General features: G+C 44.6%; 1 protein-coding gene across 1 annotated transcript in view; it reads right to left on the reverse strand.

Moving 5' to 3' along the window:
- The window catches only part of LOC135548030 (lysophosphatidic acid receptor 1), a 94,940-nt gene that overhangs the window by 45,486 nt on the left and 34,201 nt on the right, over positions 1 to 15,253 (reverse strand). Inside the window, exon 2 of the mRNA XM_064977224.1 lies at positions 1,378 to 2,137. Coding sequence (XP_064833296.1) covers positions 1,378 to 2,116 — 739 coding nt within the window. The 5' untranslated portion in view covers positions 2,117 to 2,137. The remainder of the gene's footprint in view (positions 1 to 1,377; positions 2,138 to 15,253) is intronic.

Below are 15,253 nucleotides of genomic sequence, written 5' to 3' on the forward strand. Positions count from 1 at the left end.
TCTGGTCCTACCTCTAACCTACCCAGTACCAGTGTCTAACATATAGTGTCTGTTCCTACCTCTAACCTACCCAGTACCAGTGTCTAACATATAGTGTCTGTTCCTACCTGGTCCTACCTCTAACCTACCCAGTACCAGTATCTAACATATAGTGTCTGTTCCTACCTGGTCCTGCCTCTAACCTACCCAGTACCAGTATCTAACATGTAGTGTCTGGTCCTGCCTCTAACCTACCCAGTACCAGTGTCTAACATATAGTGTCTGTTCCTACCTGGTCCTACCTCTAACCTACCCAGTACCAGTATCTAACATATAGTGTCTGTTCCTACCTGGTTCTACCTCTAACCTACCCAGTACCAGTGTCTAACATATAGTGTCTGGTCCTACCTCTAACCTACCCAGTACCAGTGTCTAACATATAGTGTCTGGTCCTACCTCTAACCTACCCAGTACCAGTATCTAACATATAGTGTCTGTTCCTACCTCTAACCTACCCAGTACCAGTATCTAACATATAGTGTCTGTTCCTACCTGGTCCTACCTCTAACCTACCCAGTACCAGTATCTAACATATAGTGTCTGTTCCTACCTGGTCCTACCTCTAACCTACCCAGTACCAGTGTCTAACATATAGTGTCTGGTCCTACCTCTAACCTACCCAGTACCAGTGTCTAACATATAGTGTCTGTTCCTACCTCTAACCTACCCAGTACCAGTATCTAACATATAGTGTCTGGTCCTACCTCTAACCTACCCAGTACCAGTATCTAACATATAGTGTCTGGTCCTACCTGGTCCTACCTCTAACCTACCCAGTACCAGTATCTAACATATAGTGTCTGGTCCTACCTCTAACCTACCCAGTACCAGTATCTAACATATAGTGTCTGGTCCTACCTCTAACCTACCCAGTACCAGTATCTAACATATAGTGTCTGGTCCTACCTCTAACCTACCCAGTACCAGTATCTAACATATAGTGCCTGGTCCTACCTCTAACCTACCCAGTACCAGTATCTAACATATAGTGTCTGGTCCTGCCTCTAACCTACCCAGTACCAGTATCTAACATATAGTGTCTGTTCCTACCTGGTCCTACCTCTAACCTACCCAGTACCAGTGTCTAACATATAGTGTCTGGTCCTACCTCTAACCTACCCAGTACCAGTATCTAACATATAGTGTCTGTTCCTACCTCGTCCTACCTCTAACCTACCCAGTACCAGTGTCTAACATATAGTGTCTGGTCCTACCTGGTCCTACCTTTAACCTACCCAGTACCAGTGTCTAACATATAGTGTCTGGTCCTACCTCTAACCTACCCAGTACCAGTGTCTAACATATAGGGTCTGTTGTGAAGGTATTGGAGGTTCTTACCCAATACGATGACGACAGTCTTCAGTAGACTCATCATGGTGTCTCTGTTCCTGCGTGGCCCAGAGCTGTGTCTGCTCATCCTCATGGTCCTCTGTCTCACGTACATAAAGATGTGAGCGTACAGCACCACCATGACCAGGAAGGTGACCAGGTTGAATACGGCCCAGAACACCAGGTAGGAGTTACAGTACAGCGGCGCCATGCTGGAACACGTGCTGATGTCACAGATACAGTTCCACCCTACCGACGGGATGGCTCCCATGACGATAGACAATGTCCAGATGACTACAATCACCACCACCACACGCCGGTTGGACATGCGCGTGTGTAGCTGCATGCGGAAAACGGTGATGTGGCGCTCGATGGCGATGGCGAGGAGGTTACACACGGACGCCGTGAGGGACGTGTCGATGAGACCCTGTCGGAGCAGCCACGTGGAGACCGTGAGGCGCCGTGTGTTCGGGCCGGTGTTGAACATCAGGTAGAAGTACGCCAGACCGGCAAAGAAGTCGGCGGCCGCCAGGTTGGCCATCAGGTAGTAAATAGGGAAGTGGAAGCGGCGGTTGACGTATATAGCCACCATGACCAGCAGGTTAGCCAGCATGATGAAGATACATACTGTGATACCCAGCCCCATCACCAGCTTACTGACGGTATTCCACTCTGTAGCCAGGTACTTTCCACTGCGGTTGTAGAAGAAGGATATGGACTCATTGTAGAAGCACTGTTCCTCCTCCATCTTGAAGGCTGGCTAGGGGATCTGGAGGACAGGAGACAGGGGTTAGAGGGAGTCACAGTAGGCTAGAGAGAGTCACAGTAGGCGAGAGAGAGTCACAGTAGGTTAGAGAGAGTCACAGTAGGTTAGAGAGAGTCACAGTAGGTTAGAGAGAGTCACAGTAGGCGAGAGAGAGTCACAGTAGGCGAGAGAGAGTCACAGTAGGTTAGAGTCACAGAGGTTAGAGTCACAGTAGGTTAGAGAGAGTCACAGCAGGTTAGAGAGAGTCACAGTAGGTTAGAGAGAGTCACAGTAGGTTAGAGAGAGTCCCAGTAAGCGAGAGAGTCACAGTAAGAGAGAGTCACAGTAGGCGAGAGTCACAGTAGGCTAGAGAGTCACAGTAGAGAGAGTCACAGTAGGTTAGAGAGAGTCAGGTTAGAGAGAGTCCCAAGCGAGAGAGTCACAGTAGGTTTGAAAGAGTAACAGTAGGTTAGAGAGAGTCACAGTAGGTTGTTAGGGGGTTAGAGAGAGTCACAGTAGGCTAGAGAGAGTCACAGTAGGTTAGAGAGAGTCACAGTAGGCTAGAGAGAGTTACAGTAGGTTAGAGAGAGTCACAGTAGGTTGTTAGGGGGTCTGGAGGAGAGGAGACAGAGGTTAGAGTGAGTCACAGTAGGCTAGAGAGAGTCACAGTAGGTTAGAGAGAGTCACAGTAGGTTAGAGAGAGTCACAGTAGGCTAGAGAGAGTTACAGTAGGTTAGAGGGAGTCACGGTAGGTTGTTAGGGGGTCTGGAGGAGACGAGACAGGGGTTAGAGGGAGTCACAGTAGTTTAGAGAGAATCACAGTAGGTTGTTAGGGGGTCTGGAGAAGAGGAGACAGGGGTTAGAGGGAGTCACAGTAGGTTAGAGAGTCAAAGTAGGTTAGAGAGAGTCACAGTATGTTAGAGTGAGTCACAGTTGTTGTAGACGAGAGAGTCACAGTAGGTGTAGACTAGAGAGTGTCACAGTAGGCTAGAGAGTGTCACAGTAGGTTAGAAAGTCACAGTAGGTTAGAGGGAGTCACAGTAGGTTAGAGAGTCACAGTAGGTTGTTAGAGGGTCTGGAGAAGAGGAGACAGGGGTTAGAGGGAGTCACAGTAGGTTAGAGAGTCAAAGTAGGTTCGAGAGAGTCACCGTAGGTTAGAGAGAGTCACAGTAGGTGTAGACTAGAGAGAGTCACAGTAGGTTAGAGGGAGTCACAGTAGGTTGTTAGGTTAGGAAGGTCTGGAGGAGACACGGGTTAGGAGCTCTGGAGTCACAGTTAGGATGTTCCCTCAGGCCACTACTACTACCACATATTTACAATACAAAATCCATGTGTGTACAGAGTCCGTGTCTTTAAAAAAATATTTTTATATGTTTATAATTATTTGTTACAAAAAACACAAGGAAGGGGTAACATTATAGTATTAGAAAACGAAGGTAAACAATACAGCATCAAGTCACTATCAAATATGTTTCAGTCTGTCTGCAGCAGAGCCATCCTTATGTGTGAGGGTGTCTACTACTACTATCAAACATATATCAGTCTGTCTGCAGCAGAGCCATCCTTATGTGTGAGGGTGTCTACTACTACTATCAAACATGTTTCAGTCTGTCTGCAGCAGAGCCATCCTTGTGTGTGAGGGTGTCTACTACTATCAAACATATATCAGTCTGTCTGCAGCAGAGCCATCCTTATGTGTGAGGGTGTCTACTACTACTATCAAACATATATCAGTCTGTCTGCAGCAGAGCCATCCTTGTGTGTGAGGGTGTCTACTACTACTATCAAACATGTATCAGTCTCTCCCCAGCAGAGCCATCCTTATGTGTGAGGGTGCGTGGGCATGATAGTGATATAAAATGATCACAATCTTATGAAACCCAAACCTTCCAAGATCCCCCCCACATTTCCACAATAGCTGTCCCTCAACCATTCAAGACCCCCCCCCCACAGCCCCCCCTCACTCGAAAGAAAAATAAATAACAAATACAATTAATTCCATTCCCCCAAGAACCCCCCAATGCACCAACAACCAAGAGAATGAACCCCCACCCCCAAGAACCCCCCAATGCACCAACAACCAAGAGAATGAACCCCCACCCCCAAGAACCCCCAATGCACCAACAACCAAGAGAATGAACCCCCACCCCAAGAACCCCCCAACGTACCAACAACCAAGAGAATGAACCCCAAGAACCCCCAATGTACCAACAACCAAGAGAATGAACCCCCCAATGTACCAACAACCAAGAGAATGAACCCCCACCCCAAGAACCCCCAATGGACCAACAACCAAGAGAATGAACCCCCACCCCCAAGAACCCCCAATGTACCAACAACCAAGAGAATGAACCCCCAAGAACCCCCCAATGCACCAACCCACCAATGTACCAACAACCAAGAGAATGAACCCCCACCCCCAAGAACCCCCAATGTACCAACAACCAAGAGAATGAACCCCCACCCCCAAGAACCCCCAATGTACCAACAACCAAGAGAATGAACTAAAGAGGAAAATGGAAAAGACAGAAGAAAAGAAGAAAACAGCAAACAACAACGCAATAAAAAAAATAAAAATAAAACAAAGGACATCAAGGACAACTGAAATCATAACAGCAATGCCAACTGTTTGTGTTTATGTGCATGTCTGGCACCATTACATGTATTGCAGAGTCCGTGTCTTATCATGTGTATGTGTGTGTGTCTCTTAACAGTCCCCGCTCTTCCATAAGGTGTATTTTAACCTGTTTTTTAAAATCTGATTCTACTGCTGCATCAGTTACCTGATATGGAATAGAGTTCCATGTAGTCATGGCTCTATGTAGTACTTTGCACCTCCCAGAGTTCTGTTCATGGACTTGGGGACTGTGCACCTCTGGTGGCATGTCTTGTGAGGTATGGGTCCGAGATGAAGTTTAATCAGACCTCTGGTGGCATGTCTTGTGAGGTATGCAATGGGTGTCCGAGATGTGTGCTAGTAGTTTAAACAGACCTCTGGTGGCATGTCTTGTGGGGTATGCAATGGGGTATGCAATGGGTGTCCGAGATGTGTGCTAGTAGTTTAAACAGACCTCTGGTGGCATGTCTTGTGGGGTATGCAATGGGGTATGCAATGGGTGTCCGAGATGTGTGCTAGTAGTTTAAACAGACCTCTGGTGGCATGTCTTGTGGGGTATGCAATGGGGTATGCAATGGGTGTCCGAGATGTGTGCTAGTAGTTTAAACAGACCTCTGGTGGCATGTCTTGCAATGGGGTATGCAATGGGTGTCCGAGATGTGTGCTAGTAGTTTAAACTGACAGCCCGTGCATTCAGCTTGTCAACACTTCTTACATAAACAAGTAGTGATGAAGTCAATCTCTCTTCCACTTTGACCCATGAGAGATTGACATGCATATTATTAATGTTAGCTCTCTGTGTACATTTAAGCCGTGTTTCCCTGTTCAAACTGTAGGTTCAAACTGTTCAAACTGTCTGAATATTGTCTCAGGACAAACTGTAGTCTGAATACTGTCTCAGGACAAATTGTAGGTTGAATACTGTCTCAGGACAAATTCTAGTCTGAATACTGCCTCAGGACAAACTGTAGTCTGAATACTGTCTCAGGACAAACATTTAAGTCTGAATTTAGTCTCAGGACGCTCTGAATATCCAGAGCGAATACTGTCTCAGGACAAATTTAGTCTGAATTCTCAGGACCTCTCAGGACATCAGTGGAACAACCACTTCTACAAAGTGCATCTAAATCATTTCAGGGGGTGAGAAGGATTGTCTTATCAAATTCTAGGTATTCCAGGAAAGGTGGGGTTGAAGGTGTCTCAGGAAGGTGGTGATTGAATACTGTCCAGGACGTCGTGAGGGAGTTTGTTCCACAATTAGGTTGAATAGAGCAGGACAAACAGTTTTGACTGTCTCAGCGGACAAACTGTAGTCTTACTCAGTGGTAGGGAGCTGAATACAGCCTCAGGACAAAGGTGGATGAATACAGTCTCTTGTTTGGGTGTAGGGCCTGATCAGAGCCTCAGGACAGGTACTGAATACGGTGTCTCAGGACAAACTGTAGGCAATACTGTCTCATGGTCTGTAGTCTGAATGCTGTCTCAGGACAAATTGTAGGTTGAATACTGCTCAGGACAAACTGTAGTCTGAATACTGTCTCAGGGGTGACGTCTGAATACTGTCTCAGGGTCTCAGGTTGAATACCCTCAGGACAAATTGTTGGTCTGAATGAGTTCTCAGGACAAACTGGTCTGAATACTGCTCAGGACAAACTGGAGCCCAGCTCAGGACAAATTCGAGTCTGAATACTGCCCAGACAAATTGTTGGTTGAATACTGAGGACAAGTGCCTGTCTGAATAGGACCTGCAGGACAAACTGTAGTCTGAATACTGTCTGAGGACAAATTCTAGTCTGAATACTGCCTCAGGACAAATTGATGGTTGAATACTGAGCATGAAACCTAGTCTGAATACTGCCTCCGACAAACTGTGATGAATACTGTCTGAGAACAAACTGTAGTCTGAATTGTCCAGGACAAACTGTAGGTTCTGAATACTGCCTCAGGGACTGGAGTCGTCTGAATACTGTCTCAGGACAAACTGTAGTCTGAATACTGCCTCAGGACAAACTGTAGGTTGAATACTGCCTCAGGACAAACTGTAGGTTGAATACTGTCTCAGGACAAACTGTAGTCTGAATACTGTCTCAGGACAAACTGTAGTCTGAATACTGCCTCAGGACAAACTGTAGTCTGAATACTGTCTCAGGACAAACTGTAGTCTGAATACTGCCTCAGGACAAACTGTAGGTTGAATACTGCCTCAGGACAAACTGTAGGACAAACTGTAGGTTGAATACTGCCTCAGGACAAACTGTAGGTTGAATACTGCCTCAGGACAAACTGTAGTCTGAATACTGTCTCAGGACAAACTGTAGTCTGAATACTGTCTCAGGACAAACTGTAGTCTGAATACTGCCTCAGGACAAACTGTAGTCTGAATACTGTCTCAGGACAAATTCTAGTCTGAATACTGCCTCAGGACAAACTGTAGTCTGAATACTGTCTCAGGACAAACTGTAGTCTGAATACTGTCTCAGGACAAACTGTAGTCTGAATACTGCCTCAGGACAAACTGTAGTCTGAATACTGTCTCAGGACAAACTGTAGTCTGAATACTGTCTCAGGACAAACTGTAGTCTGAATACTGCCTCAGGACAAACTGTTGGTTGAATACTGTCTCAGGACAAACTGTAGTCTGAATACTGCCTCAGGACAAACTGTAGTCTGAATACTGTCTCAGGACAAATTCTAGTCTGAATACTGCCTCAGGACAAACTGTAGTCTGAATACTGTCTCAGGACAAACTGTAGGTTGAATACTGCCTCAGGACAAACTGTAGTCTGAATACTGCCTCAGGACAAACTGTAGGTTGAATACTGCCTCAGGACAAACTGTTGGTTGAATACTGTCTCAGGACAAACTGTCGTCTGAATACTGTCTCAGGACAAACTGTAGTCTGAATACTGCCTCAGGACAAACTGTAGGTTGAATACTGCCTCAGGACAAACTGTAGTCTGAATACTGTCTCAGGACAAACTGTAGTCTGAATACTGTCTCAGGACAAACTGTAGTCTGAATACTGTCTCAGGACAAACTGTAGTCTGAATACTGTCTCAGGACAAATTGTAGTTTGAATACTGCCTCAGGACAAACTGTAGTCTGAATACTGTCTCAGGACAAACTGTAGTCTGAATACTGCCTCAGGACAAACTGTAGGTTGAATACTGCCTCAGGACAAACTGTAGGTTGAATACTGTCTCAGGACAAACTGTAGTCTGAATACTGCCTCAGGACAAACTGTAGGTTGAATACTGCCTCAGGACAAACTGTGGTCTTTTATTTCCTTCTTAATGCGTTTGAGCTAATCAGTTGTGTTGTGACAAGGTAGGGGTGGTGAAGATAGCCCTATTTGGCAAAAGACTAAGTCCATATTATGGCAAGAACAGCTCAAATAAGCGAAGAGAAAACGATAGTCCATCATTATTTTTAAAACATGAAAGTCAGTCAATACGGAACATTTCAAGAACTTTGAAAGTTTCTTCAAGTGCAGTCGCAAAAACCATCAAGCGCTATGATGAAACTGGCTCTGGGAAGAACCGAGAGTTGCTTCTGCTGCAGAGGATAAGGTCATTAGAGTTAACTGCACCTCAGATTGCAGCCTAAATAAATGCTTCACGGAGGTCAAGTAACAGACACATCTCAACATCACCTGTTCAGGGGAGACTGTGTGAATCAGGCCTTCAGGGTCAAATTGCTGCAAAGAAACCACTATTAAAGGACACCAATAAGTAGAAGAGACTTGCTTGGGCCAAGAAACACGAGCAATAGACATTAGACTATTCTGTGCTTTGGTCTGATGAGTCCAAATTTGAGATTTTTGGTTCTAACCGCCATATCTTTGTGAGACACAGAGTAGGTGAATGGATGATCTCCATGTGTGGTTCCCACTGTGAGGCATGGAGGAGGAGGTGTGATGGTTTGGGGGTGCTTTGCTGGTGACACTGTCAGAGATTTATTTAGAATTCAAGGCACACTTAACCAGCATGGCTACCCAAGCATTCTGCAGCAATACGCCATCCCATCTGGTTTGAGCTTCGTGGGACAATCATTTGTTTTTCAACAGGACAATAACCCAGCACACCTCCAGGCTGTGTAAGGGCTATTTTACCAAGAAGGAGAGTGATGAAGAGCTGCATCAGATTACCTGGTCTCCACAACCAACTGACCTCAACCAGATTGAGATGGTTTGGGATGAGTTGGACCACAGAGTGAAGAAAAAGCAGCAAACAAGAGCTCAGCATATGTGGGAACTCCTTCAAGACTGTCATAAAATGCATTCCAGGTGAAACTGGTTGATACAATATAAAATATATGTTGATTTGTTTAACACTTTTTTGGTTACTACATGATTCCATGTGTGTTATTTCCTAGTTGTGATGTATTACAGTTTTTTTCGATTGCTAAACGACAGTGGACACAACTGGAGTCACATGTGCAAAACTCTAACTACAGTCTGCACAGCAGCAGTTCATGTGGACCAAACTCTAGTTCGTTTTTCATTGCTTGAACACAGTTTTCAAAACTCTACACACTTATCCGATGACTTTAACCACAACCTGCAAAACACTGTGGATTTTCAGCACTTTGTTCAAATGCTAACACACTGCTGTCAAAACTGTGAACCACACATTCAAAACGGAATAGATTTCAGCCTTGTGCCTTTCAAACACTGCTGATTGCAATTTCAGCTGAAAGGCTAAGCAGGTGTCTTGTTTTAGACTTGTTAGTGAACACACACACATATTACAGTATAATATAGGTAGAGCTCAGAAAGACTCATTTTGGAAATGGAACAAGGAAGATGGGTTCGTGGAGGGAGAAGGGTGGCAGGGAGAGGGCGGATGCGTGGAGGAAGACAAAGAAGACAAAGAGCTGTTATTTCAGATGAAATAAGGGCTACACTTATAGACCATGTCGTGAACCATGGTCTCTCATTGAGAGAGGCAGGGTTGAGAGTGCAACCCAATCTGCAAAGATCCACAGTGGCATCTGTAATGCGAATTTTCCATCATACAAACAGGTGAGAGTTACATCCTTACAGTAAATGAAAACATTACAGGAATCTATTTTGTATTGCAATTATAGAATATTTACACAGATATATATTACAGTAAGTTTGACTGTAAAATAGGTTTTTACAACAGGACCCAAAGGCTGCCCCCAACAGGGGGGAAGAGGAAAAATATTTTCAGATGTGCAGGAAAATGCTATTGTTGACATGGTTGTTGTCAACAATGCAATAAAACTGCGGGAGATTCAAGATAGAGTGCTGGCTGATAATGATATATTTGAAAATGTTAATTCTGTCAGCACAACAACTATTGCTCGAGTCCTAAAGAAATACCAAGTTTCCATGTGTGCTGCAATGGCCAATGATGGTTTGTTTCTCAACACACCACTCATTGGCCCATACAACACAGAAAGGCATATAGCTTTCCTAGAACATCTCTATGCTCAGCTGTGCCAGCAGAACAGGGGGAGCCAGTAAGTAACCCCAAGTTTTTGTCATAGTTTGCGATAACGTTGCTTTTCACCACTCTGCAGCTGTCACAGATTGGTTTGCAGCACATCACAGATTTATGGTTTTGTACCTGCCTGCATATTCACCCTTCCTCAACCCAATAGAGAGAGTTTTTCTCTGCCTGGAGGTGGAAAGTGTTTGGTCACCACCCACATGACCAAATGTCTCTTTTGGAAGCCATGCATGCCGGATGTGAGGACACGAGTCCAGAGGACTCAGGGATGGATAAGGCACTCCAGAAGGTTCTTCCCCAGGTGCATGGCAAGAGAAAACATTAGATGTGATGTTGAAGAAAACCTGTGGCCTGATGCTAGAGAGAGGCAGGATTAGCCCTCAATTATTTGTTCGAATTACAGTATGTACTTTTAGTTTCTACCTTTTTTTCTCATTACTGTAATTCCGTAAATTACTACAGACTATTGAAGCAAACTGCTAATTTTCATTTACCTTAAAGAATTGTTATGTTCTAAAAATTTTAATAAATCATGTGAAAGAATGTCACTCTTTTCTTTGAAGAAAATATTACTTTGTATGAAGTCACTGAAATTGTTCAAACTGTAAAGATGAAAAGTTTGTATTTTCTGTATTGGTGTTTGATGCTAGTGTTTTTACTCTCAGTGTGTTCTGAGTGACAGTGTGTGTTTTCTCAGTGAGGGTTGTGCATAGTGTTTGGAAGCTCTGAGCGTGTTTTGAGCCATGTGTTAAGAGTTGTGTTGCTTGGAATGAGTTTTGCAGGTGATGTGAACTGTTTAGCCAGGTGACTGTTAGTAGTGCAGACTGTAGTTAGAGTTTTGCACATGTGACTCCAGTTGTGCCCACTGTCGTTTAGCAATCGAAAAAAACTGTAACTATTATTCTACAATGTAGAAAATAGTAAAAAAAAACAAAAAAAAACAGGAGATTGGGATCAAGAGAGGTTTGATAAAACAAACAAACAATGATAAAACACTGCAAAGAGACTTGGGTGTTTTAGTACAACCCAGTCTTGTGTGACAGTCAGATATCTGACTGGTCTTCTTAACATACAGCAGTCTTGAAAACATGACTTTAACATCTGGGCTTTTTATATGAGTTTCCTGCTTCAAAAACCCAGCAGAGGAAACCAGCCTTCAGAGCACCCAAACCAAACAAACCAAACCAACCAAACCAAACCAAACCAACCAAGCAAACCAAACAAACCAACCAAACCAACCCAAACCAAACAAACCAACCAACCCAAACCAACCCAAACCAAACAAACCAAACCAAACCAAACCAAACAAACCAAACAAACCAAACCAAACCAAACAAGCCAAACAAACCAACCCAAACCAAACAAACCAAACAAACCAAACCAAACAAACCAACCCAAACCAAACAAACCAAACAACCCAAACAAACCAACCAAACCAAACCAAACAAACCAACCAAACCAAAACAAACAACCCAAACAAACCCACCCAAACAAACCAAACCAAACAACCCAAACAAACCAACCAAACCAAACCAACCAAACCAAACCAAACCAAACAAACCAAACCAAACCAAACCAAACAACCCAAACAAACCCACCCAAAACAAACCAAACCAAACAAACCAACCCCCAGAAAACAACCCAAACAACCCCAAACATAGACACACACTGACTGACACACACACACACACACACACACAGACACATATACACACATTGACTGACACACACACACACACACACTGACTGACACATATACACACATTGACTGACACACACACACACACACACACACACACACACACACACACACACACACAGACTGATACATATACACACACTGACTGACACACACACACAATTGTACAAGTACATCACAAACATCGTACACACACTCAGACACACAGACTCCACAACATGGTGTGTGTCCAGTGCTGTCCCGGGCCTGTCTCAGTTCAACGTGAGTCACAGCTCTAGAGTTGAATTGGATGATTCTCTTCTCTTCTTGCTAACACCCAGGCAGGAAGTAGAGGGCCGCTGGGCTGGTCTGAGCTGTGTCTGTGTGTGTGTGTGTGTGTGTGTGTGTGTGTGTGTGTGTGTGTGTGTGTGTGTGCGTGTGTGTGCGGTTGGTTCTCATGCTCAAGATATGTCTACATTCCGTTCCTTACAGTGTCTCTATAGCATGCAGTGTGACAGCAATAATTAAACCAAGTCCTCAGCTATGGGGTAGTGGGCGGGGGTGGTGGGGTGGTGTGGAGTGGGGTATGTCTAAATAGAACAACTGTGGAAATGGCACCCTATTCCCCAAGTAGTGCACTGTGGAAATGGCACCCTATTCCCCAAGTAGTGCACTGTGGAAATGGCACCCTATTCCCTAAGTAGTGCACTGTGGAAATGGCACCCTATTCCCCAAGTAGTGCACTGTAAAGGGAAAACGTGGACGTGTTGCAACTCTATAATGGGACTTGGCGTAACCTACTGTTGACAGTCTTGAAAACACGACATCTGTTCTGCTTTTATGAAAACGACGCCTTATGCAACCTCTCTGAGTTTAAACAGCAACCCCTGAGTCAAAACAGCAACCCCTGAGTCAAAACAGCAACCTCTGAGTCAAAACAGCAACCCCTGAGTCTAAACAGCAACGCCTGAGTCAAAACAGCAACCCCTGAGTCAAAACAGCAACCCCTGAGTCAAAACAGCAACCCTGAGTCAAAACAGCAACCCCTGAGTCAAAACAGCAACCCCTGAGTCTAAACAGCAACCCCTGAGTCTAAAACAGCAAACAGCCCCTGAGTCAAAACAGCAACCCCTGAGTCAAAACAGCAACCTCTGTGAGTCCAAACAGCAACCTCCTTAATCAATATATAACTTTAGACCAGGGCACAAACAAATCAATTCAAATTATATTAGTCACATGCGCTGAATACACAGGTGTAGTAGACCTTACAGTGAAATGCTGAATACAACAGGTGTAGTAGACCTTACAGTGAAATGCTGAATACAACAGGTGTAGTAGACCTTACAGTGAAATGCTGAATACAACAGGTGTAGTAGACCTCACAGTGAAATGCTGAATGCAACAGGTGTAGTAGACGCACAGTGAAATCCTGAATACAACAGGTGAAGTAGACCTCACAGTGAAATGCTTACTTACGAGCCCTTAACCAACAATGCAGTTAAAAAAAATTACAGACAAGAATATGAAATAAAAGTAACAATAATTACAGAGCAGCGGTAAAATAACAATAGAGAGGGCTATATACAAGGTACCAGTACAGAGTCAATGTGGAGGCTATATACAAGGGGTACCAGTACAGAGTCAATGTGGAGGCTATATACAGGGTATTACGGTACAGAGTCAATGTGGAGGCTATATACAGGGTATTACGGTACAGAGTCAATGTGGAGGCTATATACAGGGTATTACGGTACAGAGTCAATGTGGAGGCTATATACAGGGTATTACGGTACAGAGTCAATGTGGAGGCTATATACAGGGTATTACGGTACAGAGTCAATGTGGAGGCTATATACAGGGTATTACGGTACAGAGTCAATGTGGAGGCTATATACAGGGTATTACGGACAGAGTCAATGTGGAGGCTATATACAGGGTGTTACGGTACAGAGTCAATGTGGAGGCTATATACAGGGGGTACTGGTACAGTGTCAATGCGGAGGCTATATACAGGGGGTACCGGTACAGAGTCAATGAGGAGGCTATATACAGGGGGTACCGGTACAGAGTCAATGTGGAGGTTATATACAGGGGGTACCGGTACAGAGTCAACGTGGAGGCTATATACAGGGGGTACCTCACAGAGTCAATGTGGAGGCTATATACAGGGGGTACCGGTACAGAGTCAACGTGGAGGCTATATACAGGGTATTACGGTACAGAGTCAATGTGGAGGCAATATACAGGGTATTACGGTACAGAGTCAATGTGGAGGCTATATACAGGGTATTACGGTACAGAGTCAATGTGGAGGCTATATACAGGGGAGAACCGGTACAGAGTCAATCTGCAGGTTATATACAGGGTATTACGGTGTGGAGGCTTTATACAGGGGGTACTGGTACAGAGTCAATGTGGAGGCTGTATACAGGGGGTACCGGTACAGAGTCAACGTGGAGGCTATATACAGGGTGTTACGGTACAGAGTCAATGTGGAGGTTATATACAGTGTATTACGGTACAGAGTCAATGTGGAGACTATATACAGGGTATTACGGTACAGAGTCAATGTGGAGGCTATATACAGGGTATTACGGTACAGAGTCAATGTGGAGGCTATATACAGGGTATTACGGTACAGAGTCAATGTGGAGGCTATATACAGGGTATTACGGTACAGAGTCAATGTGGAGGCTATATACAGGGTATTACGGTACAGAGTCAATGTGGAGGCTATATACAGGGTGTTACGGTACAGAGTCAATGTGGAGGCTATAACAGGGGGTACTGGTACAGTGTCAATGCGGAGGCTATATACAGGGGGTACCGGTACAGAGTCAATGAGGAGGCTATATACAGGGGTACCGGTACAGAGTCAATGTGGAGGCTATATACAGGGGTACCGGTACAGAGTCAACGTGGAGGCTATATACAGGGTGTTACAGTACAGAGTCAACGTGGAGGTTATATACAGTGTATTACGGTACAGAGTCAATGTGGAGACTATATACAGGGGGTACCGGTACAGAGTCAATCTGGAGGTTATATACAGGGTGTTACGGTACAGAGTCAATGTGGAGGCTATATACAGGGGTACTGTTACAGTGTCAATGTGGAGGCTATATACAGGGGTACAGGTACAGAGTCAACGTGGAAGCTATATACAGGGGGTACTGTTACAGAGTCAATGTGGAGGTTATATACAGGTTATTACGGTACAGAGTAAATGTGGAGGCTATATACAGGGTATTACGGTACAGAGTCAATGTGGAGACTATATACAGGGGAGAACCGGTACAGAGTCAATCTGCAGGTTATATACAGGGTATTACGGTGTGGAGGCTTTATAAAGGGGGTACCTGTACAGA

The sequence above is a fragment of the Oncorhynchus masou genome, chromosome 11, assembly GCF_036934945.1.
Source record: "Oncorhynchus masou masou isolate Uvic2021 chromosome 11, UVic_Omas_1.1, whole genome shotgun sequence".
Classification (NCBI taxonomy): domain Eukaryota; kingdom Metazoa; phylum Chordata; class Actinopteri; order Salmoniformes; family Salmonidae; genus Oncorhynchus; species Oncorhynchus masou.